The sequence below is a fragment of the Neodiprion virginianus genome, chromosome 6 (genome assembly GCF_021901495.1).
Source record: "Neodiprion virginianus isolate iyNeoVirg1 chromosome 6, iyNeoVirg1.1, whole genome shotgun sequence".
In the NCBI taxonomy this organism is placed as follows: domain Eukaryota; kingdom Metazoa; phylum Arthropoda; class Insecta; order Hymenoptera; family Diprionidae; genus Neodiprion; species Neodiprion virginianus.
Genome location: NC_060882.1, coordinates 4880499 through 4906398, shown reverse-complemented (window position 1 = coordinate 4906398; position 25900 = coordinate 4880499). Strand labels below are relative to the sequence as shown.

The window sequence follows — 25900 nt, the reverse complement described above, 5'->3', positions numbered from 1 at the left end:
GAGAGAGAAGCCAACGAAGGGCGGGGCAAGGCACACTCTCGGAATCGTATGTTCACCAAGAGTCCAAATTGGAAGCTTCGTACTACCGAACTCACGCTGGCTTCGTGCTCCATTTTTCTCCTTGCCTCACCCACGTATTATTGTGGAGCCGCTGAAAACCGTAATTTTATCCTAACTTTTTCTTCTTTCTACATTATTTGTTCTTCGCGGGATGTAAATTCGCCGAACGAGTTCTAGCAACGAAGAAGTGGAATCAAGAACGGCTTTCCAAGACCGTACGCAAACCTTATACCGTAATACGAGGAAGAGAAATGCGAGATGGAAATCGGTGCAGCGGATACCTTGCAACGTGGAATCGTTCGGCGAACGCCTGATCTCGACGTGGCCTGTAATCATTAAGAAAAACTGAAGTCAGATGAGAGTAACAAGACAGATACAATTTACACAACTTTTTGCTAAATTGTCATTATATCGCGTGTACGTTGGTGTCGAGGTATTTCGATTGGTTAAGTACGGTTGGTGCCAGTGTCACTGATATCGATAGGCGTGCAATTAGCGATCGGTTAGTTTTTCTGTGATAAAAGCTGAGAAACTAATGCAAGTTATAAAAAAGGAAAAAGAAAACGAGAAACTTTATTACACGCCCCTAATTAACTCCGTCGGCGTTTTGTCTCGTTACCGGAACGAGACCTGAAGAAGAAACCAGTCTGCCTCTTTCTCTTTCTCCGCAGTCCAAACTCGTCGAGCTATTGTCTACCATCCCGTGGGAACAGCCCCTTTAAATCTGAGAGATCGTAAAGGGAATCGGTGCCGTAGGTGACGCGGGCTTGCAGGTATAAGGTGCTCGCCTCTTCTCGTATGGCCGCAGTGCAATCTGCTCGAATTCGAAACTGGTACCTGGTCAACGCGCCTCGGTGAGGTAAAGCGGACCCGAGAAGTGCGGGGAGCAACACGTACGATTGGTTTTTCCTCCACGGACTCGCACCAGGAACGGGGTTCGGGCCTCCAGCCTGTTTCAAAACCCGGACTCCTTACACGGCAGTTACCCACCTACCTACTTGCGGTACAAACGCACGGTACGCGTTGGGACTGAAATAAGTTGGCCGGCTTCGACCCAACGGTACCGAGAGTACTACCATCCAGTTTATCGCAGGGCTCAAGTTTGTCCTTTTCCACCGTGCGTTACTTTGCCCCCCCCACGATCCCTGCCCATCGCCTCTTTCCGTATCAACCTGCTGGTTACGCGGCTATGTGTGCCTTCCAACTCACCGCGTACCGCGTATCCATGAGTACAATAAGACAAGTTGATCGTGCGGAGTATAAGGGGATATATAAATGTATGCCCATATGGAATGTGCCTATACTCCTGCAGTCGTCATTATCTACCGTCGTTTCTGTGCGTACTGTTCTTCGGTCTTCTCAGATACTTGGGCAGAATTCCTGAAACGAAAAGACTTTGTACCCAAAAATGATTCACTTCGATCTACGACTCGGTAATGAAGAAGCTTCGTAAAATTTCCCAAGCCGCGCGATAAGTGATTATTGGTACCAAAAGCGAGCGATCGTTCTATTAAATCCTCTTGTTTTCCGCCTCTGCTTCACTATATAATGTATATTAAAAAAATGTCTGTGGAACAATCCAGTACCTTAACATTTCGTGTCTATATCCAACCAGTGAACGTTCGAGGATTGATACCAATTTAAAATGTGTGTTGGAAGTTGTTATCCAGTAGCTGTACCACGACCTCTAACCTTGAAAGCACATTGCCGGTCTAGCGGTTGAACGAAGAGAAGCTGCTGATATGGAAGCCTAATACTGGACGCTTCTCGTCTCCGAATGTATACCTTGTAAATGTGTAGGTACCTGGACGAATGTGGAGGAAAGGTATGCGCGCATGCGCCCCTCCGACGTCGCCACGCGACCGACGTGCGCGGCTTCTCTGCCTCCTGGTATCTCGCCGCGTCTTCGCCGGTCTCGCGCTCTCGACTCTCCCTCTCTCTCCATCCCCCACCGCCCCCCTCTCTTTCTCTCTCCCGGCATCTTCCCGTCTCCCTCTAGTCCTGCGGCATTTCAAGACGCGCGCCAACCCCTCCACCACCCTCCTCCGCCCCCCGATGGTCTTCTGTTACTTCTGTTGCTCGGAGCACCGGCACCGGCAACTTCTCGAGTTCCCACAGAGCCTCGGCCCTCTGCCCCCTCCAACCCTCGGACCCGTAGTTTATCCTTCCTCATCTTACTCCCCCTCCTCGCATCTCCCCCTCGGGCAGGGAATTCATTCGGCGAGATCGTAGCCGCGTCGCTTTCCCGCACACGGGGCCCACCATCTATCTTACCTTTTCGATCCTACGAGGCTCGTGCGGCCTTTACGAAGCTCGCCGCCGCCACTCCGCGGTTCGGACGTACAGCCTACGAAACTCGGAGTACTTACGCTGGTCCACGAACTGGACCCTTAAACACTGGCGATGAAAGTTCCGAAAATATTGTTACGAATTTTTTGCAAACCGAGCTCGAAACCACAAGTCATAAGCCAAAGAGAGAATGAAGTAAATGTTGAGAGTAATTCTGCTTATAGAAATCCATGCACAGGGATAAATCCATCCTGTAGAATGGAACAATTTGCGCGCGGTGTGAGGCAGACTCGGACGTTCGCCGCAGGGCTCGCGGTAAGAAAAAGGAGAATCCGAGGGAGCAATAAGAAAGGAAAAAATTGACGCGGAGCACCGACACTAGCGCGTGGAAAGGCGAGTTGGGCGTGTATGTGTCGGGCCCCCGGTTCGGGACCCAGTCCAGTCCCGGCCCCAGAGCCCAGGGAGTTGAGGATCAGATGAGAATGACCGGAGGCTGCGCACGCGAGTTCATAATGATACACCGTCGCTCCTGATGCGAGACCTGGGCCAGGACGAAGCGGGGCAACGGGAACGGGTGCAGGACACTTTGGATCGCCGACCAAAGACGGCGACGCCGACGCGTGCGGGGCTCCAGAAACTCGCTCATCTCTCGTCTCTTACGCACCACTTTCTTCGAGCCTGATTAATCCCGCCGCTGGCTAAGATGCAGCGACGCGACGCATTTCCACATTTCTCAACTTTCATCAACTGATTCGTCATTCACTTTGAAGGGGAGAAAAAAAACATTAATGAAAAGAAGCTTGTGCACTTCAAAAAATACCATAAGGCTTTTCGCGTTGATTTAATCCCCTTTTTCGATTAATTGTCTGAGTCTCGTAATTTTTTCGTCGAATCAAGTCTCTGAACTTCGAAGCTCAAAACCGAAATTTAGGAATTTCTTTGTTTATTATTGTTCAATTCAGTTTTGAAATTAGAAATTATTTTGCCAACGGAATTTATGTACGATTCTTTTTTTTTTTGTAATTTTCTAGGGATTTTTGGAGCCCTAAATTCATGTACGGAATTGAATCACCAACCATGTACTAGTGTGATAATTTTGTGTGTTGCCTGTGAGGTAGTTGAGAATACGCGTAGTGAGAGCCATAAACCCGTTCGTGGAATGAAAAAGATTTTATTCCGAACGCGTTTAGGCCGGGTTATTATCGTAACCATCCTTCGACACGAGCTTCGTTAGAAAAATCTCCTTTAGGGATTCCCCATAAATAGCGGTAACAACCGGTAACTGACTTCCGATAACGATCTTGCGTTACCGGACGAGCTCGATCGTCTAGAAAATCTACGACCTCCAAAACTAAATTATTTTTGTTTAGCCGAACCGACCGGGGAGAAGTCGAGGATCGAAAAGGTGCCTGGTTTTTCCTTCGGAAACAACTTTCCAAATTAACCGAATTTATCGCAACCAGAAATCTCTAATCAACAAAACGTTGCAACTCTCTTAAATGCGATCTGGAAGATCCTCTTCTACACCACTTTTTCCCGTTAAAGAAAAACAACAACCGAGACAAAGGGTGCTCGAGATTGGAATTTAACAAATAGGAAACACAAAGGGAAATAACAGAGTCTATTATTTTCTATCCAAACACGTCTACCAATCAGTGGATCCGACTCCTCGGCCCATTATTCGCGCGCACAGATTGGATCTGGAGCTTTTATGCGTGTGTCGAACACGCGCGTGCTTTCCAGGACTATCTCATTAGGCGATCGAAGCCTCGCTCTCGTCCGTCTTTGTTTCGTTTAATAATTTCGCGATTGAATTCCGTTCTCCTAATTCTTAGTTCCAAAATCCTGCAAGTGAAAACAGAGAAAACAATAACGAAAAACGAAGAAAAATAAACATCAGAAAAATAGTGCGGTAGGCAGGAGGAGCAGAAAGAGACGAATCCGTTGTCAAATTGTCTGACAGCGGGGTGTTATTATCAAGATGGTGTAGCATGGAGGCGAGGTATTGTTAGATGCGCTCTAGGCGTCTGGCTTATCGTTAGGAATCATCTTATACGGGAGGAAGGATCCTTTTTTCAAACTCCGTATCTCGCGAGACGCACTGCAGGTATAGTTACCGTACCTATATCCGACACATAAAAGAACACTTTTGTTTTATGCGTCGCCATTGTTATGGTAATCTTTGAGAACAAATATCACATCTCAGCCCTCCTACGCGAGCGAAAAGAAGACCTCGACGGAATTGGTGTGGTAATAAAAAACAAAAAAATACGGTTGTCAAAATTGGAACGTCAATTTACGCATCGATTGCGCAAAAAAAAAAAAAAAAAACTTTTTTTGGTCGACTGTGAAAAACTTCCGACATCTTCTCGGTGTTTCTGTTTTTAGTTCAATTTCATGTCTCGGAAAGAACGATGAAAAGCAAACGACACCGTGGAGTTCGAGCTTGAGCCGAGACAGAAGGAGATCCCGGGGGATTTTCGGGTACCTCCGAAGCATGGGAATTTTAATGAAATTATAAAGCTGTAAAGTTTAGCTACTTTACGATAGCGCGCTCGGAGGTGTGTAATTCCCAACCCCCGGGGGCCGGCTATCCGGCTGTCCGTGGACGGTCGCGAGGCGAAACGCGTCTGCGAGATGGGTATGGGAATGGGAATGAAAATGAAAATGATCCTCTGGAAATTTCCTTTATTGCCGTAGCCCGCGGTGCGCCATGCGGGATATCCGACGATAACGACCCCTCGCCTCCAGAGTCCAGATGCGTTTATGCCCTGCAGGAACTTTAATTCGATGCTCTGCAGCGATCGTCTGGAGTCAAAAAAAAAAAAGTATCCTACGCACAGAGTCTTCGTAACCGGGCTTCGGGCCAGAGAATCACGATCGTTTCTAACAGCGCGGTTCAATACCGGTATCAACTTTTCACCTATTCAATTACCACACACAATCCGAACGCGCTCAAATGATCTTCGACTTTTCTTGCGCTCTCCGCCCTTCCAACAACAAGTCAGCGTCGGGTTCCTCGGCTGAAGACGTCAGCCCCGTCCGTGCGGTCGCACATAAAAATTATTATGAATTTGGAGACCCGCCCCCCGACGGGGTGGCCATCAGCTCGAATCTCTGTCGCAGTCGACAGACTTCGAGAATTCAACGTTTCTATCCGAGGGCTGAATCAGCCGCACGAAACCGGCAGGGACTCGGAATTTACCAATTATTTTTTCACCGTGTCAAATTGAATCCCAACGCTTGTGTAAGTCCGTGTATAATCGTATTCGTACTCAACTCTCGGGGTTTGGAACATCACGTGAAAATATTTGTAGTAAATATGTATCAAGAGTTCTCGATTTCCAGTCTTTCTTAATATAGTAATTTCGACACTTTTACTCATGCGAATGGCGGTCGTTTGCAAGGAATCTCGACTGGTGAGTTTCTTCGGACATATTCTCAGATACTCTACGGCCTCTCTGCCAAGCGTCTCGCCTAATGAAAAGTCGAAGATGAAGCCAATAAAAGGTGCAAGTTTCACCCAGATAGGCTCGACACCGTTAAGTGCCAGCTATTTTTTATGACGTCGAGACAAGAACAGAGGGTTGATAAATTGGTTTTACGGCGGTGGAACACTAAAGTCACACTTCTGGCCTAAGTTTATCTCCGTTTCGAAGCACGCTACAATATAAATTTTCAACGCGTCTAAACAATAACAGTTGTCGTAGAGCACATATTTATGTCTGTAAGAAACAACTGCGACCATTCAATTTTTCGACTCTTGCACAAATTCAGCGAAATGTCCAAATTCGAAAAGCTCTCGCCCTCGGTGCTTAATCCGACATCGCCCACGAGCTACAACCCGAGCGGTAAAACGGCACGTCAAACACGAGCAAACCTGAATTCAGATGTCCGGTTGGTTCCCGTATAAATCTTCTCGGCCACCGTTGTATCGCTAGAGCGGGTAATTTCATTTGAGATCGAAGCGAGGTGGACGTGCAGGTGTTGCGCCGAGGCGAGACCCGTGCCGTTCGGTATGATCGCGGGCTTCGGGGGATTTCTTTCACCGACGAAATGTGTGTTAACGAGACGACCATTCAGCTTGCGTCGGACCATATTCCGCGCCTGTTGCCCGCGTAATATTTTCACCCGAGTCACTCCGTGTACAGGTTGCGAGAACCGCGCGGGCGGAACCAATGGCGAAAAGCACGTCGCGGAATAAAGAGGAGAGGAAGAAAAATTGATTCGGTAAAAGAGAGAAAATAAAAATTTACCAATTACCCGACTTTGTGCAACGAAATTAGTCGCACGCGTCGATACCGGAACACTCGTGCCCTCGTTCTCCTCGCTCCCCTTTTTTCCCCTTTCTTCCCTTCTCGAGTCCTCGGGGAACTCTCGACATTCAGCGTAGCCTGACCGACCTCACCACGCATCGCGCACGCCACCGCCGACTGCCTACCCCCCAGGCTTTGGGCCCCCGGAAATTTCGAATTCTTCTTTTGGGGGATGTGAATTTCGGCGCAAAATTCAAACATTGACTTTGGTTATCCAGAGCTGGTAGCGATTTCCGATAAATAATCGCGAGCGACGGAGAGCGACAGTGACACCGAGTCTCCGAACCGTTGGGAACGTCCGTTAGATGCAAAAAAAGTAAAAATTCATGCAAGCGGTCAGGGAAATGCATGGAAATTACAGACATCGCTCACGCCAAGTAGACTGGTTTCAATCGAACGAATTTTAAAATAGGAACAACAACAACAATAAGGAAAGAAACTGTGCCACTGGCGATTAGTGAAAGACAATTTAATCGCGCGAATCGGGGTGGCAGTTGGGGGGGGGGGGAACGGTACATCAGTTGCGGCCACCTTTCCGTACATAAGGGTGAGTATAAGAAGGCGCGACGTCGAGCCGATAAAAATTCGTATAATCTGCTCTCCGAATCGACCGGGTTGTAAATTTCTCGTGTTTATGGAAAACAGTCCGGGTGTCGGGGCGTAATCCTCGAAACGAACCGCGGAGGGAAGGCCGTCGCGTCGGTCAGCCGGCCGAGCGAAGAGAGGCCCATAGCTCATTAGGCCCGCTATCGGATATGATCGGCATTCGTTCAGTGGGTACCCACCACTTCTTATTACGACGTACGAAGGGGCGCGTGTGTTGGTCGCGGCGAACGTGCTGCAGGACATTGCGGACACCTTGCTGCCCGTCGTCGGCCGGTCGGCATCCTCCGGGTGGTGGACAGGTGCATCTTATCGAGCTCAGACTTTTTTTTATCCTCGCCTCTTTCGTGCCACTCGATACCGCCCCGTCCTCCTTACTCCGGTAACGAGATTAAACCGGGGAGTAAATTTACCAAGACTGTACGACGACGATTACGGCACGTGGCACAGAAGCGACGATACGAAAATTACGCTGTCCGTCGCCTCGATTCGATCGGAATGAAATGCGCGCGGCGTTGTTGCCGCCTAATAGTTCTAAAAAGTATTTCACTAACGGGGACGATCGATTTCGTGAGTACGTATGGAAATTCGTTTGTCGATTTTTCCTTCATTAGTCGCTTTCTCGTTATTGTTACAATTAGAGGAAGGGGGGAAGGTTGAGTTGACGGAGAAACGAGGGTGACTCGATCGTGCAGGCAAGTTTGTCGTGAGACGGAGATGAGGGCTCGGAGCACCTGCCGTTCGCACGCCACTCTCGACGATATTTCTACCTCCTACCTCAATGTCACTTCGACATATGAAGAGATCGAGGCGCGTGCCGTGCCGACTTTTCACTACTTTATTTTTCATCCTTTTATGATCTTGATCTTACCGCGGTTTTATTTTTATTTATAGTTCGTGCTTCGTCCGATCGACGATCTGCACGGTTCACTCTTTGTGTTTCTCGATATGTATCGCATCTTTTCAGTTACCTCAGTATCCGGTGAACGCGATGCTCTCGCTTTATTTCATCGTGACACAATTGTAACCCGTGAACTAGCAATTTTTCCTTGCCGATAGGATATATTCCGTCGTTATAAATAAGTATGAATTTTTCAGTGGCCGTTACTACAGACAACGGGTTGTATTATACTTAATTCATTACTGCGACAAATGAATTCGTCTATTGTGACATATTTAACCTGTTTAATAGAAACTGTTCAAAGCTTAATGAACATTTACCTTGCAAATAGCCGATGACTGGCAAAGTTTGGCTTACAATGTAACCTTGTACGCATAATGTTTGTTGATTGGCACTAGGCGGAAATCAGAGAATCTGCTTTGCGCGCACTCGCGAGGATTCTTCGCATCGGTAAAACATATACGCAATTTATATTTATGAAATTTGTGTCGAGAGGTTAGGAAAGAGATTTAAAGACAGGGCTTTCTGCGGCAGATTGCGCTACCGTATTTTAAGCTCAAGGATGTTCTCGGAATATGGGAATCCTGACGACCCTGAAGGTTGATTTATCGACGAGACGATCGAGGCAGCAGCCGAACGGTATGCAGATCACTAACCATTAATAACGTAAATACCCTCAAGGCAATCCATCCACGTACACGTATCGCAACTGGCTTTACAACACAGGCTTGAATTTATCATGGGTACATAGTCTTTAGCTCTCTTTATGCGCCCGCGTGGCTCGTTATATCATTTCGCGTCGAGTGTCTCAATTATTTCACTTCATTATTTCCTTTTCGTTCTTACTTTCACGTTTCACTCTAACGTTATACCTATTTCTCTTTCGCGACGCGCGTGCACGATTTGCGTTTTTACTTCTTCGTTATACACCGGCGTGATTTTCATTTATTTTCTCCTCTTCTTTTTCTCTGATTCATATTCTCCTTTTTGTTCTACAGGTTTTTACCTCACGTTTTTTAACCTCCATTTTTTTTTCTGCCTCCTTCTCTGCCTTCTGAAATATAATTGGCGCCGCGACGCACCTGCCTGCCCCCCCCCCCCCCCTCCCCCCCACTCCGATAACTCGGGGACGCGTGCCACCACTCACATATCAAACTGGTGCCCTGTAGCCGTGCATCGGAACCAGCGACGGACGTTCAAACCGCCTCGACTGTCGCTTGTGTCTGTAAATATGCGTGTGCCTGTTTGCATTTACGTATGTATGTTTGGTATAACCGAAGGAGCAAAAGCGTGCAGTAGAAGCATAAATTATAATATGGACCGTAATTGAGAAACTCTTCCAATTTCGCATTTACATATAAGCCGAACGATCACACGTGATCGATAATTCGATCCCATCCGAGGGTTGCGATTTCGATCTCTTTTGCTCTTTGAAAAAGCAAATTTCACGTCAGACGGAACTAATTGTAAGATCGCGGATATCCGGACCCAAATTCTAGCTTACTCGATCGCTGTAACTATGCAACCCAAATGCAGACGCGGATCGAAACTGATCGAACGGGATCTCTGGATCTTCTTTATACTCGCCGCAGCAGTATATGTTCCCCCGTGCAAACAGTTTCCATTTTCGCTTCCACTACACCCGAATCTAACGGGCGTTCTAAAAGATCGAGATCATCGTTTCAACATCCGACTCAACCGTTCCGCCAAACGACCCAGCTTTTTTCGAAAAAAACGTTCAATTTTTTTTCGGTCTCGTCCCAAATCAATAATTCAATTTTCGTGTGTATAATATAACTGCTGCTGCACAATTTTGATATCGATCCTGCGGACTTCGTCGTTTATTTTTGAAAATTGAGGCATCTTTTGATCCCTTTGCAGAATTTACAAATTTCTGTCATTAAAGAGTAACTGTACCGTTGTAAAAAAAATTCGACGAAATTCTTACATTGGAAAGCTTCACTGGTCGGTGAGATCTTTGAATCGAGAAAGTGAACTCTGTTTCGTGCTTCACTGTGAGTGATCGAACGGGTTTCGGCCGAGCTTTCGAGTCCTGATAATCGGGGGTCTCAGGAGCTTCGACGAGCCCGACGGATGGACTCGAATAAGTTCCGAATCCATGAACGCTGTCAACACTCATTCCACCGAGTTTGTCTAGACAAGTTATAAAAAAAAGCCCCGTGCACAGGAGAAGAAGAAGAATGGTAAGGAGGAGGAGGAGGTGGAGGAGGAGGAGGACACCCGGTGTACCAGCTCCGACGTACGTTTAACGGTTCCTTTTCAAAGGACGATCCTGCACCGTTCCGCCGTTTCATCCTACACACACTTAGATACGAAATTCGAAGCGTCTTCAAACCGGCTATAAGAAATCACCGTTTCTTTTCGCTGCCTCAACCGCACCCTAAAAACTGTCGCTGCACCCTCGATCGTCGGTTTAAATGTTGAAGTTACTAAAAACCTAAGCAATTATTTGACGAAACGATGATTAAATTGGCGCGCCTAGATTCTCTTTTCCAATGCAACCAATTCTATCTTGCATCATGGTATAAATGAATTTTTCTTCAGGAATGGTGCGGTAGTTTGGCCTTGATTTGCAGCCCTTGGAACCTGACTCTACCCGGCTTACCCCGCCCTGGTTGCGCTGCTCCTGTTCAGGTGGCTCACATGCGTACATCGGCGTATTCGTATTCATACACACGTGAGTAGGTACACCCATACCTACGTTATAATCGACGTAAGAATAACCGCGGTGCTTATAGAAGCGCGCATGGCGCGTGCCAGAGGTTCTCATTGATCAGCCTCTCCTCACCCCTAACAATTTCACCCGAAAAAGTGAACTCTTCTTTCTGAGAGAAGAATGTTTCAAAAGAAGCGAACGACGAAAGAAGGAATTTTTAAATAATATTGCATACTATACAAGTTTATTTCTAATTCGAAAATAGGAAAACTCGAAAGACGCCAAAACAAATTGCAATTATAACATTCAGGTGTAGAACATCATCCTGGATTATTTCTCCACACGTCGAATGCTTCGTTATTGAGGATTTCGATGATCGCAACGTGTGTAAGATTGAATTTCTCATCGTCGATCTATAAAATTTGATATTTTTCGTAAAGTAATTACAACAAGCCTGCAGTCGCACGGTGGCTATTTTCCTTATTCGTAAAAGTTAACTTACCACGTACGGCGTTCCCCTCGAGCGAGATATTAAACCGGGGCCTGCAGGTAAGCTCGCGCTAAGCAATAGGCACCCCAAAGTGCGTACATACAGGATTCCGTGCGTGGACGCGGGGAAAGGAAAGGTGAGCATGCGTAGCGGGGCAAGAAGGATCGGAGGTTCGGCGGGGCGGGGAACGAGGCACCCTTCCTGAGGGGGGGAGGGCTAGACTGCGCGCCGTCGTCGTGCTACGGAATGAAATAGCGCTTTGTGCGGTGTCGGGTGCGTGTGTGAGTGCATCGGGGGCCCCGGGTTGGGTACGGAATTGAACAAAAGAATCGCGTTGCACAGGGCACGGGTCCCCGATTTCCACCCCGAAATAAATTCACTCGCCTTTATACGTCGCGCCGCGTCGCCTGTGTGAATGCGTCCGTGTGCGTGATGCCCCAACATGCCCCTAAGGTGCAAGGTAGCTGCGCTACCTCGAACCTCTCGCTAATCCCCTGCCTCGGTGCGTGTAGACACGCATAAGCGTGCTTCGCGTAACCACGCATACGCACCGCGGCTCATGCAGGTATAACGAAAAATAGAAAGAAAAAAAAAACTCCTGATGCACCGTAAGGCGAAAGGTCCCTGGATCAATCCGCGGAGAACCACGGTGCGCCTTTCTCTACCGGAAGTTTTACACGAAACGGCAAAAAAAGAAACAAAAAAAAAACAAAAACCAAGAGAAACAGTTAAGCGTCAAGGGTGCTGGACTGGGAACTCATTTTTTGTTCTCTTAGGTTCGAAATCGCAAGCCTGGATCCTTACGGAACGTCGGGAAGAGGTGATACTTTAAAATTCAGTTGGAAACGCGTTGCGCGCGCACAGCGGCGACCGTTCACTCATTTGCCCATTGGCTAAAGTCGTGTGACGTCACCGAGATATGATTTCAGCGGGAAACGAATAAATTCAAACTCCTCTACGCACGCGCATCTGACCTCTGCCAGCCATAATTCGTTCACTGATCATTCTTTGTATTCCACTGTGCAGATTGAAAGGCAAATAATATACATATATATATATATAGGATTCGGTGTAAAATTTCTTCGCAACTGCCGTCGGTCGCAGCCACGTGACCGTTGTTTACGTTTCATGTTTTTCTAATTATATGCCAAAGCTGCATTTATTTTCAGATCCCTTGGGGAGTGGACGGCAGTGACGGACGGGGCGGAGACGGTGGCACGGTGGCTATTTCCTACTTCCTCCTCATCGGACAGTGTCCTACCAGTCGTTCCTCGCGAGTCCTCGTACGAGTTCCTGCGCTCGCCTACACGCATATGTGTGCAATGGTAGTTTCGGTCTCGGACGAGCGCCAAGTTCCCTTACGGTATACCGTGCAACGGTGTCCCCCGGCGTGGGGGGATAACATATGCGGACAGATGGCTTGGTTCCCCCTCGATCCAAAAAAGCCCCCTAGGCACCCTCTACTCGGAGTGCAGAGGGAGCCGAGACACCCCAACCACCCCAACCACCACCGGAGGGTCGCAGTGGCTCTCTCCTTGGACATTTCAGAACCACTTGTTGAGCGCTCTCTTCCCGTGATGTTGGGGCAGAATTCCAGTTCTCGAGACGAGGACTTGGCCGGAAGATGGCATGCACGTCTTCGGAATTGAGAATATAAGTAGACGTAATTAAAAATGATAGGGAGGAAACGATGAAGAGGGCATAATCAACCGGCGCTTGTTGTACATACTCGGTGAAAAATACATTTTAGGTAGTGTGCGTCACGTCTTGTATACCGTAACGCGTGCAAGGTGACGAGTTAAAGAGTTATTCCCTTTTCTGGAGTATTGCTTACCTCACGTTACGGTCCTTCCAGCCCGAGCCGCCGTACGTGAAATAAAGCCCGAAGGGCAGCTGGTCCCACGTCAAATACCTACTTCGGGCACGCGTTTCTCCTCGTCTCTCCCTCGGGCGCGCGCGCGCTCCTCCCATTGCGAGTGCCGGATCCTCGAGAGCCTCGGAGGACCAGAGAGAGCCACGCTTCGGCCACACGTCGCACGTAAGGCTCTCTTCACACCGAATACATTTCGTCTTATTGATAACCGATCCGTCGATTTATCACAACGCTTTCATCATCGCCTTTCGCATACTACAGGTTTATTAATTAGCTCAACTTTTGGTTCCTGAACGGGCGCAGGCTTGTACACCAAATTGACATATGTGTCTTTCGAGTGTACTAACGACTTTAACGGTCCTTTAATGACCGAGACGATTAACGTAGAGGCTCACGAACGAGTCGATTCGTGAATCACACGTACTCGCAGGTTGCACAAATGCGACTTGCGGCCGAAGCACTGGTACTCCCGTTAATCCGTTGCTCGATAATCCGTCGTTCTTTTTCTGTTAATTTCTTTCCTCTTCCTCGTAACCTGATTAAGTCAGACGAAGGATGAACCACATGCAAACCACACTGTCGTAATTCACGCGGAGTAGAACTGTGAAACCGGACCGAAACCGGAGTCGAAAAACTTGTCGACACTGCTGAAAATGGAAATGATATAGGAAAAATTAGTTGCACGTGTGTTTGGGTATCCCTTACGAGTATAGTTACCCGACGGTCCTGGATTACGGACGGAGACAAAGAGGTAACAAAAAAGGAAAAGGGAGGATGGAATTATCGAGTGATTCTGTACGGTCCAAAAATCAGCGAAGCGTGTGCCAGTGCAGTTGCCATTCGGAATGCATAATTGGGAGACCGCTCTAGGTGCGAATACCCATGGTGCAGTTGCATAACGAGAGGTTGCGTGCGTGTTATTACACCCAAAGATGTGAGCTCACACGAATGCGCGCAATTGCCGTGTACGAAGTAGTGAGAGCGGTGAGAGAGAGAGAGAAAACGAGAGGGAAAGGGGAGTGGAGTGGAATGGCGGTGGCCATTGGCATTGCCATTACCATTTCCACCGCTATTGGTCGCGAACACGTGCGCAGGCACGCGTCCCAACAAAGGGCCCGCACTAGCCCACCCCCTAGATTTTCATCTTTCTCTTTCTCTCCCTATCTCCTCTGCCTTCCGTCGTTCTCTCTCCGGTCGCCCGCCGTCCCCTCGGCACAATGAGAGAGCACACACGTGTTCAAACTCCCACTGTGCACGGAACTATAACAATTTTCGAAACCTGCGTGAAGCCTTTGATTTATATAAACGAGAGTGCGTGGGGAGAGGGAGGAAGCGAGAGATTCCAATGCACGCGTTGTATTGGAACATATGGCGAAAATTCTTCGCATGGCATAGGGAATAAATTATGTACGTTGAAATTTTTTGACGGTGAGTTAATTGGCACGATCATGCAAGTTCGTTTGTAGCAACTTTCCAAGTTCACGAAACTGACTATAAAAGTTTAAGTACGCGAAACTGAAAGCTTTTTCCACCACGAAGAAAAGAAATCACGTTGTGCGGCTTGCCGGAAGGCTTTCATGCGTTATCTCGAATTTTTTTTTTTCACCTTCTAAGTTTTTTGCCCAACTTTTTGTAAACTCTTTTGGCGATGAATCTCAAGCACAGATTTAACGCGGTTGGGAGACAACTGAAAGCACATGGAGGAAAGTTTGGACACGGTTAGCACGTGGCGCTGATGCTAAAGAAGCAGTAAGGAGGGATGAAGAGAGTCTGTGAAACCGAAAGAAGGAACGGAATCCCGGGATCTCGGATCCCAGAAATCCGACACTTCCGTGAGACTTGGGATATGCGCTGGGTAGTTCATATCCTATTATATTTTTTTCCTCTATTTTCTGTGGAAGAATCGAGGGAAGAGTCTATTGCCGGTGAAACTCGATATACATTGCCCGGAAAGCTCTCATTTGTACGGGATTCTTTCTCGCAGGATCAAACCGAGAATCTAGAGTATCAAGGATGAATAGATCGATCCTGCCTGCTTGTTATTCCATTTAATTTTCCTCCTTCTCGAAATCTGAATTGAAGATAAATTAATTGAGGTGAAATGATAAAGGCGTTCAGAACGTTGCCTCGCCGGCTTCTACAAGCGTTGAGAATCAATCAGGAAACCATAATCTATGGAAATGGGTATTTCGGAAAGGCTAAGAGAAATTCATCCACCCCCTCTTCCATAAATCACAACTTTAACCCGTCATTAATATTCTAACCCCCGTTAACAACCCGCACGTGTGTTGCCACCCTGACTCACCGAGAGTCATGGATAAGCGTTGATACCTATAAGCGCCCTTTTCACTGGGCCCGAAAAGGCCCTGAGGTGACGCAGCCAGTCAACAGCCGCTCGTTCGGCTCACGCTGCTCTTGGACGAAGAAACATTTCCTCTAGTTTTCCAACCCGGAATCGAATTCAGTTGGAAAATGTTGAAAAACAGAAACGTTGAAGGGCTGCCCCATCTGCGCCGGTCCCGAAACGAGTAGCGGACTGGTTAGTGGCGCGGATTAAAGTTCATAAAGGTTCACACAGACCCCGAACCCACTTTATATTTTGTGTTGTAAATTGTGCCGCGCCCCGGCCGCGAGGTGCAGGGTTCGTTCCCCGATCAAGAATTGGCCTGAAATCTAGTGCTCGAACATGCACAGAGCACGGCTGTAAGCATGTGTTGGTACTAGGTACCCACCTAGGTTCGTTTCATTCTGGTTCATCCTGTGCCTCGCATACCCCGCGCGAGGGAATTGAGCCTAGACGAGAGTCGCGGCATTTTACGATTGCAGACCTTTCCATTCTTTTATTATACAGGGCGCATTGTGCAGGAGTAGGTAAGGCGGTCCCTAGACTGACTGGCCTAGATTATATTCAAAATTAAATCAGCCTCGTGAAAAGTTCCGAGCCTGAAACGCCGGGTCTTACCTGTGGTGAAAAATCCGGTTTAGCCGGACGCGATTCGGTCCGATTTTTTCATCCGCGACGCGACTTCGTCGGGGAAAATCGAGAGTCCGGGGCAGGAAGACGCGGGGCGGAAAATGGTTGCGGAAAAATGCAAATCACGAAATCCATTTGTTAGCTCCTATCGCCCCGAGATCTCGCTTTCCTCGATCCACGATCCGTTCGCCAGACCCCATTATAGATCGTAATGCAATATTCGGTCGATGGGCGAATGCTCGGCCATACATACAAATGTGCGTGCATACGTGCGGCGGAGATAACTCGCGTAAGTGGGCCTGTGTAAACTCTACGCACACTGTGATACGCGACACGTATGGTTCCGACGGGCATTATACCGGCAGCCTCCCTCGGGCATATGGTCGCTCCCCTTTATTTCCAGTTCCGGGGGCTGCAGGGGAGACGGGAAAACACGGGGTACCCTGAGGGAGACAGCCCGGTGGCGCGTGCTCGAAATCCCCACCACCGAGCTACGGGCCCCTCGACGTATCCCCTAATGCCAGCCTGCTCTGTACCCCGCAAAATGCTAAGGCTATAACCCATCTAGTCGATGTCGACTCATTCTCAATTCAGACGCCATGCAGTGCGAACCAAGTTGTGATACCATCGGTTGTCGGATCGACCCACCAACAGTCGCGACTCACCGTCTGCACGGGGTTCGCACCTTCGTTCACTGATCGTGAAATTTTTAATCATCCTGTGCAACTAACCGCGATTTGATAACCGGTGAAAAGTTTCACCCGCTCTTCGCAACGGTCGAACACCCTTCGTGGATAAAACTCGCAGTGAATTCGTGACCAAAGTTCATCGCAGCTTGATCCGATAATCGGACTACCGACCAAGCCTGTGTTGTATGTGGCGTTAACAGTTCTTTCGTTGTTCGTCGGATACAATAGACATTCAGTTCCTGATATCGGAGGAGGAAAAACACAGTGCACGAAGCGTCGGGTACTTAGTCAAGGTTTCCTCGAACGTTCGGTTACAACGGGCCTCGAGTGTGTGGACAAATTCCAAGTTGACAACCGTCGGAATAGATGGTGACCTCATGCTTTACTTAACCAACGACACAACGAGACAATTAGAGTGTAGTTTAGGCCACCGAGAGAATAAGATGTGTTTGAATCGTTTGTAAACGTAAACTCGTAGCGTGGTGGCAACGAACTCGTCTCTCGGTCTCCGCATGTGATCACGAATCACGATACCGATTTTTCTCTTTTTTTTCCCCGTCCTAATTTACAGTCAATTCTGATTTAACATCGTTCCACTGCCCTCTCCTTCCTCATCCTCAGTTCTCCACAAGTCTGACTCTTTTCACGAATCGTCCGTAATCGGCGTAATGAAAACCGCGAAAACATATTCCGTCCAATAAAAAAACCTCGCATAGAATTTCCAACTTTTTCACCATCATCCGTTTGCTTTTTTCACACTCGGTGAGAAAAACAAACTGGCACGATGACGACGATGGGTGTCACGGTCTTCTGCAACCGGTTGCAGATAAACGGGGGCGATCAGGAACAGCTGATGCTCTTGCGGACGCTGCAGGACAACGAGACCAACATTTTGAGTAACCAGCCGCACCTGATAGTACCAAAGACAACCAGCGCGTCGAGTGCCAGCGTTTTGCCGCCTTACGATCCGTCGCGGTTGAAAAAGCACGGAAAGAACGGACAACCGCCGCCGGTTGCGGTTGCGCGGAGAAACGCGCGGGAAAGAAACCGCGTCAAGCAAGTCAACAACGGGTTCGCCACCCTCAGGCAGCACATTCCTGGACACATTGCCGCCGGCTACGGGGACCGGGGGAAAAAACTGTCCAAGGTTGAGACCCTTCGTATGGCCGTCGAGTACATCAGGGGGCTGCAGCGGCTTCTCGCCGAGGCTGACGGGCTGGAGTACGACCCCAACACTGGAATGGGACAAAACGTACCTTCACCGACCAGCAGCATCATCTCCTCGAGCCATAACGGGTCCGGGGAACGACTCGTCCTCGACGACGAGGCCGACGACGAGGACGTCAAGCCCCCGCCCTGCTTGAGGTAAGACATGTCTATAATGATTCATTCTAGCAGACATTCAGGTTCCTCAAGGAACTTCCGTCACTCAATTCGGTCGAGAAATATTTACAGTTACTTCGAACTTTGACGCTATTTTTTTGGTCATCAATTTCACTTGATCACAATTAATTGGGGGTAGTGTAGAACTGATGTTTTGAGATGTGAGAATATAGAGTTGGCTCTTTTTAGGTGATATATAGATCTCAAAACCCGACAAAATTCATCGGAGTGACCTGTTTTCGATGAAGCCAAACCTGTACCCTCGATGTTGCGGCGGTTCTTTGTTCCTAGATGATAGTGAATTTCTGAATATAGGTTGTCGCCGATGGTTGAATCGCCAGGGCCAGAATTCTACCCAGCGTCGGTCGGAGACGAGGAGAACCTCGAGCCCTTGGACGCGACGAGGGTGCTGACCCATGGTAACCAGGTGTTTTCTCGTCTCTCGCCGACTCCCGCGCCTTCGCCATGCGAGTACTACACCCAGAACGAGGAGAACCTCGAACCTCGAGCCCCACTCTCACCGTATAGCGGGGGTGACAGCGAGGAGGGTGGTACCGTATACGCAGCCAGTCCCGAGGTCTTCTCCGGGGCTCTTTATTACAAACAAGAACTTCCTGGCACCAGCGATGTGATGGACGTTGTTAGCTGGTGGGAACAGGAACAGGGGCGACTCAATCAACACGCGCAGCATCTGACGCATGCGTGAATTATTTAATCGAGATGTCGCGTCGCCGATCTTACGGTGAGTAAAGATTCACTGCTTTATTGCTCAACCTTGGGTCCTGAGACGTAACCAAGTTGTTACAGACCGCGCCTTATGATTGGCGACACATTTTTTCATCAACCGATTTTGAATGGTCAATCCTCGTCAATAGGTACTACGAAATTATACACATTGGTACGACGAATTGATTGTATGGAAGAAATCTAGATTCAGTCGCGTTGTTATTTACTCACGAGGGCCAATTTTTTGACTGTAATGAAGAGAATTTAGTGACACGAGAGATCGAGTTTCGGGATTTTCGATTCGCGTGATTGGTTATTGATAGCGACAGTATCGAACAAACTGACTTTCTTGTCCTTCATTCAATTTGAATTTGTGTCAGAAGACCGAAAGGCTTTAAGAAAGTGCGAACACCGTTTCGTATGATTGAAATTTTTTTCGTCATCGTGAAAAATGAGCGTTGTTGCATAAAATAATTACAACGCGGAGACCGGACCTGTAATTTCTGTTCGTCGATCGACTTCGGCAGCGTTGACGCGATGTCAAGATGAATTTGAGGGCGAGAATGGCCTGGATGAGACGTTGCCCGGATCAGGTTCGAGTGGGCCGCGTTACTTCTTCTCATTTGTAATTCGAACGATATAGTTAGTTAGTTATATGTTGTACCTTCCAAGCGGACATACTCGGGCGGATCGTGAAGGTAGGCAGGTATAACGCGCGTGCCACTTAACGCATGAGGGGCAGGAGATCGCGAGCTCCCGATACGAAGTTGTACATTTAAGTCGTATATTTAAGCGATGCGTTGATCGTAAACAGCTCTTCGTAATTTCGACTTTTAATTTTATGCTGGCAAAAAATTGCCTCGTAACTGACAGCAGTCGCTCCTTCTCTCTATATCTCTCTCTCTTTCTTTCTTTCTCTCCTTATTTTCATCTCGATCGACGCGAACAACTTTCGTCGAGGAGCTGGAAGCCGGGGGTCGGCGAGAGTCAATTAGCATCGCCTTACCAAACCGCGAACCGCCCCAACCGCCACTATTAAACCCAGTCGATCCGACTTCTTCGTCTCCTTCTTCCACCTCCTCCTCCTCTTCCTCTTCCTCCTTCTCTTCCTCCTACTCCTCCTCGAAGTGCGCTGCGTTTTACTTTATTGCAAATAATTACCCTCTGCGGGACCACCGTCGTGGCGAGTAGCGTCGACACCTGCGGCTGCAACTTCCCGGAACGTTCATATTCGGTGCCACGTGGCCGATTTTACTTCGCGAAGTTACGCTGAGTGAGAAATCGTGTATTACCACGGGTCGGCACGTGCTACTTGCAAGAGCATGGCTTCGTCGAGGCGACTCGCAGGAGAAGAGAGAAAGGTGAAAGGGCCCGCATACGTTGGCCGGTAAAAATGTCCACACCAACTTCCAAAACCTGCCGCAACTCGAGTCGTCTAATTCGAAATCGTGGTGCGAAGGTGGGAACGATTTTTCGAAATTCGTTTGTGGTCCGAGGGCAGCCCGCAAACCGGAAGTGGTCCGTGACAGCCATGTGCCGGAAAGACCGAAATAGCGGCGTGACCCGGTCCATCCAAGCTAGTCATATCCCTCTCACTCCCTTTCCGAAAATTTTTAAAAGTCGAGTGTGTCAGCTAGTCGCGGTTCCATGTAAGCGGTATGTGGAAGCGGATTACAAACGCGCGGGGTTGAGAACGCCATATGCAGCCGCAAACCGCAAACTATAAATACATTCGGAGTAGACATTCGAGGCTGGACGTGGAGCTGCGACGTTGCGCGAGTTACCGAAACGAGTACCATATGGGCTAGGAACACAACTACGGCACGGTAAGAGGTCAGCCAAGAGTGCCATATGCTTGCCGCCAGATCGGCAATCCAACGGCACCGATCCTTGGCGATTTCGTCCTCGTCGAGGAGGTAAGCCCGTCTGCGGTATAATTCGAAATGGAAACGAAATGAGTTTACGATTCCGTCCAATTTCCTCCAATTTCGTTCAACTCCGACGGGTCATCTACGGAAACTTGTGGTCCACAACGGAAATACGGCGCCTCTCACATCCCCGGAGGATTCCGACTATGATCCGTGGTACGTAATCCGTAATTTAACTTTTCAACAACGTAGCCGTGCACGCTGCTTCGTTTCGTAGATACGAAGCCCGCTTTAACATGCCGGTAATGTATATTGATAAGAGAAGACGTGTCGTCCGAGTGTCGCGCCTACAACCATGCGGGCTCTTCACCAGCATAATTCTACAAACGACTTAGCTCTTTTGTTTCGTATACCATTCCTCTGTAAACCCGTGTAAAACCCGTTGCCGGCTAACACGCGTTGGCTCGGAGCTGCTGGTCCGAAGGCTCAACGTTCGAGGACAAACCGGCACTCACAATTATCCTTGAACTCCAATGACGTGACGGTGAAAAATTTTCAACTCCGAATTTCGCGAGCTCATCGTACTTGCGTGAGTTGCTCGAGTCTAAGAATCACGCGATTTCGGGAATAAAATTTTTAAAGATTGTGGGAAGTTGCTTCGAAATCACTTTCGACGCTTTTCATCGGAAGACGCTTCACCTTGAATCGTCATTCGTTTGGTTATTCCATGCGGTTCCTTCGACGTCGATCCCTCAGCAGTCCAAGTTCTCGACTCGTTTATCGGACGATGGGGTACTTGGGTAGCGTCAACCCGTGAACAGACTCCAGCAGTCGGGCCATTCGCGTTGGTCCCACTTTAGATAGCGCTTCAAGCTCTTCTGATCCGCTCTGGTTTATCCGGTTCACACACAGCTTCTGTCCTGGGCCGGTAAAATTTTTCTTTTCAGTTCAAAGGCGGCGGCAAAATTCAGCAGAAGCTTCCCCGTTCAGTCTTTGGAGATTTCGACCGCCTTAGACACGTCACACATCGCTGCTTACCCACGATTCTATCTCTACTCGAGCGACATTCTTACACGGATACTCCAGCACTCGGCCCTATGCACAAACGCATCGTGATCACCCCGACCTCTTGGGGGCATTCGTTAATTTGTACAATTATAAAGTGAGGTCATCTCGCCGTTTACGAGCACGGTCTTGCCGCGGCAAATTAATTTATCAAATTCTTTTCTCAATTTTCATTTCCACCGCAGACGGTTGTGTCTATTCGTTACAGTAAGTATTTACGATATACACTTGACGATTTTTTCATACGATTTTATTTCTCTTCGTTGAATTGAAATTTTATGGGTTATAATATATTTGAATTTCGAATTTTTTTATAAGGTGTAGCAATTTGAAATAATGTAATAAATCGACTACTTCGGAGACAAACATTATTGTTGGTATGGTAATTACGTATAAAATTTCATCAAAGATGAGTTTTTCCATCATCGCTAGAAGGAAACTCGATATTTAACTATTTCAGTAGATCCATTAGGAGTGTCGCGTCAAAACACTAATATTTCAAAAACCCGGAGTGTCGCATCCCCGGCATTTCCGTTTCTACCGGAAAATCGTCGTTCCCCTGGGTTTGGAACAGCACGTGGAATGGGGTGGGGGGGTTTCTTCTCTCTTCTCTTCCACTCAGTGCCACATGTTGCAGCCCCGCATGAGAATCACTTGGATTCTCGATCCGAACTCCGGCGATGAACTCTTCGCGGTCCTTTTGCTCGATGACGCGTGCCCGGCTCGTCGGATCTTCTGATCTTGCTCCCCGACTCTCCGAAGATTGTACGACGCCGTTTTCTCCAGAATTTCGAGGAGCGTGAACAGTGCCCGAAGCCTCGTCACCCGTGATCCGAGCCTGTTTCAGATCCCTTATCGAGATCCCGAGGGAAGAGTGTACCTGTCCGTGTATTATACAGGGTGGAATAAAAATAAAGAAAAAGGAAAAAAAATTCAGGCCGACTGTTCTTGCGTCGAAACTGAAGGCTCACGTGGCTATGCTCTCCTCACCACTCTCTCTCGTTCTCTCTCTCTGTCTCTGTCTCTCGATTCTCTTTTTCCCCACCCAGTTTTCCTAGCGTCAAAGAAGATGCTGCGCGTTTGTGTGCATTTGTGTCACCAAATAGAATTTATCTTTCCCACGACCTCAAGGGCCGTAAAGGAAGAACTTGGGTGTCGATGCGTATTTCAATAAAAATTTTGTAAATTCGACCACGGTCTCTCGTTCTGGCGGATTAATTTTCTCTCTCTCTCTCTCTCTCTCTCTCTCTCTCTCTCTTCTCCCTTCTCCCTTCTTTTCCTACCGTTTCAGGTAAAATTTCAATTTCCCCACGTGTATCCTCGATCTGACACGACACCGTCCCCGTCTCGCATGACAATGAAATACTTTTGCTCACATTGTGTCTTCCGCGGGACAGAATGCAGCGTATATCGGGCTGCACAATGGCTCGAGGAAACGGCGAACGGTTGGGAGATGAAGTAGCTTGTAGTTGCGCGAGTGAGATTTAGGGAAAAGAGAGAAGGAGGGAGAGAATATTATCGGATGGATCTCGTTCTCTGTATCCACGCATTGTTATGGAAATTCCTTAGAATCGAAATTTCGGAAGTAGATTTTTCTTCGGAATCACTCGGGGAAAACTTTTTCAGCAATCAAAAAAAAATTAATTTGTTACCGTCTGTGTCGAGTAGTCGGTCACGCAGAAATACGACCAAAAAATTGCAGCGTTAATCGCTGGAAAAAAATACGAAAAGATAACATCGTTTTTCAACCAATATTTCGGAACAGTCACGCAATAATGGAAAAATGAGTTTGCAAACATTACAAAATGAATCTACTGTGTGGATTTGCGATTTCGCATTTTCAACTGAACCTCTCAAATTTTTTTAACAAACGTTTTCTCCGAAAGGACTAAAATAGTTTTGTTTCGACGGGATAGAATAATAGAATTAATTTTTTTGGTTTCATTAAAAAAACGTGATTTGGATTGTGCAGTGATCCTATAATTTATATACAATAACACACTTTTGCCAGTGACAATTAAACATTTTTCTAAGTGTGGAGAAAAGCAAAACTCGAGTACTATTTCTATTCCCTCGCTTCCTCTTCGTTACTTAGTTTCCTGTTTTCCTTGTTTCTCGAAATTTACGACATTTCTTTTTATTTTCTTTTCCGTTCGATCGATTCTCCGGAACTCCACCTGCTGAAAAACTACGACAGACGTAATTAATCTTCCCTCTTCTTTTCATCCGTTTCTCTCTTTCTCCGTTTCTCAAGCCTGGCAGCCAGTTGGGACCCTGCAGGGCACCGTGCAGAAGACAGTTGCGTCATCTGGTGCCATCCTCCCCGCGCAGCCCTTGCCAAGAGCGACAGAAGCTAGATAGCGGATCTTGAGGCTGTTTATTCTCCTTACGCCGCGTCACTCCTTAAGTACAGGGTCCTTCCGACAACCCAGATCCATTTTCTTTACTTTTTATGCACGCATTACACTTTACGGTTCACTTTCCCAACAAAAGGAGAACGATAAACAAAATTTGCGTCAGCTTCAAAACTAATAAATAAATTTGATGGATGATAGAAGAAAAAGATATGAACGAAAAAAATTCGCTGGTTAAATCGACAGAGTCTATAAATTAATATATCCAACAAACAGGCTTAGTGCGTTAAGAGAATTGATTCATACATTTACCTGAATATTTTTTCGACTAATAACGCCTCCTGTTTTTTGATTACAGTTCAACATCTGGGGTCGGACATTTTTTCATGATCGAAATGCGAGAAGGTGCCGGAGAGAATCCACGATCTCAAAAAACTTTTTTTCAACAAAAAGCTCTAAAGTTATAATTCTAATTTTCTTTGAAACCATAGGACGTATTTTCTAACCACACACGTGACACAAAAGGGTGTTGAGAGAATTACGGCATGTAATCACTATCTCAAAACACGCGCAGATGGTTATAAAGTGAAACGAAGCAGACAAAGAAAAAAAAATCCCTTTATCTATCATTTATATATTTTATTTTCATATAAGTTCAGTATTATATCCAAAGGCAACAATAGACGTAAATATTCCGTGATACTTGGAGCTAGTACTTATCCGTTACTTAGCATCGTCCATAATAACCACCCCAAACAAATATAACTAACTGAAAAGTGTAGACTCGTCTGATTCGTTGAAGAGAAAAAAAAGTTCGTCAACTGCAAATATTTTTATACTTATACACGCGTTGAGCCACATATTTTAGTAACGTTTATCGTAGTTATAACACATGTTCCAGTTGATTTGTAAATATTCTTATAAACTCCCAAGTGCCTATAGTTTACTAGTCTTATAAGATGTCAGTGAAATTGCAAAATGATATTAAACTTAAGTTATAATTATGTAAGTTATACACGCATGTATGTAACATAGCAGGCCATTGTAGGCACTACGAGTACTAGTAGATTCTACGAAAGAACGATTATTCTTTGACAATATGCAACGTACGTCTACATAATATATCGGTATAAGTAATTCGCTTTGCATTCCAAAGGATGACAGAGGTGTTAAATATTTTTCTTCCCGTGCTTTTACTCTCGGAAATACTTTCCGGTCACGAATGGAACCGCAAATGTTACGCCAATGATATTTTTTTAATCGGATAATCAACGCAACGATCACTTCCGGCGAAATACGATAAATCCAAGACCGCATCATATCATTCAGAATTGTGTATTTTGAAATACGGTGAAATTAATTTAATCAAAAGGGTGTAAATACAAGTGCCTTAATTAAAACGATTATACCTAAGCTAAGTTTATACATTTTACAAGACTATTTTGTACTTGATATTTTTTTACATTATCGAATATTTAAAATACATCCTAATATTTATTCAGGGGTGAAAATAATCATTCAAATTACAATTTGTGATTGAGTTACACGCACCTATCGTTTTAATTCGCTATGCCTCGCGCTGTTGATCCGTAATGAAATTGTTTGTTGCGTATAGCTCATTTTTATGCACGT

The 25900-nt window shown here is 47.0% G+C and overlaps 1 protein-coding gene across 3 annotated transcripts in view; it reads left to right on the top strand.

Moving 5' to 3' along the window:
- The window catches only part of LOC124308260 (achaete-scute complex protein T8-like), a 130768-nt gene extending 105004 nt beyond the window's left edge, over positions 1–25764 (top strand). The window contains exons 1-4 of one of the 3 annotated variants that reach the window (XR_006908951.1): positions 16801–18237; positions 18571–18997; positions 24169–24321; positions 24627–25764. Coding sequence is in view for 2 of the 3 variants with exons in the window: in XM_046770832.1 (XP_046626788.1) it covers positions 17657–18237; positions 18571–18961 (972 nt within the window). In the remaining variant the exon portion in view is untranslated. Of the gene's footprint in view, positions 1–16800; positions 18238–18570; positions 18998–24168; positions 24322–24626 lie in introns of those variants that run through there. The other 2 variants (XM_046770833.1, XM_046770832.1) reach the window with 2 other exon arrangements.
- The last annotated feature ends 136 nt before the right edge of the window (positions 25765–25900 follow it).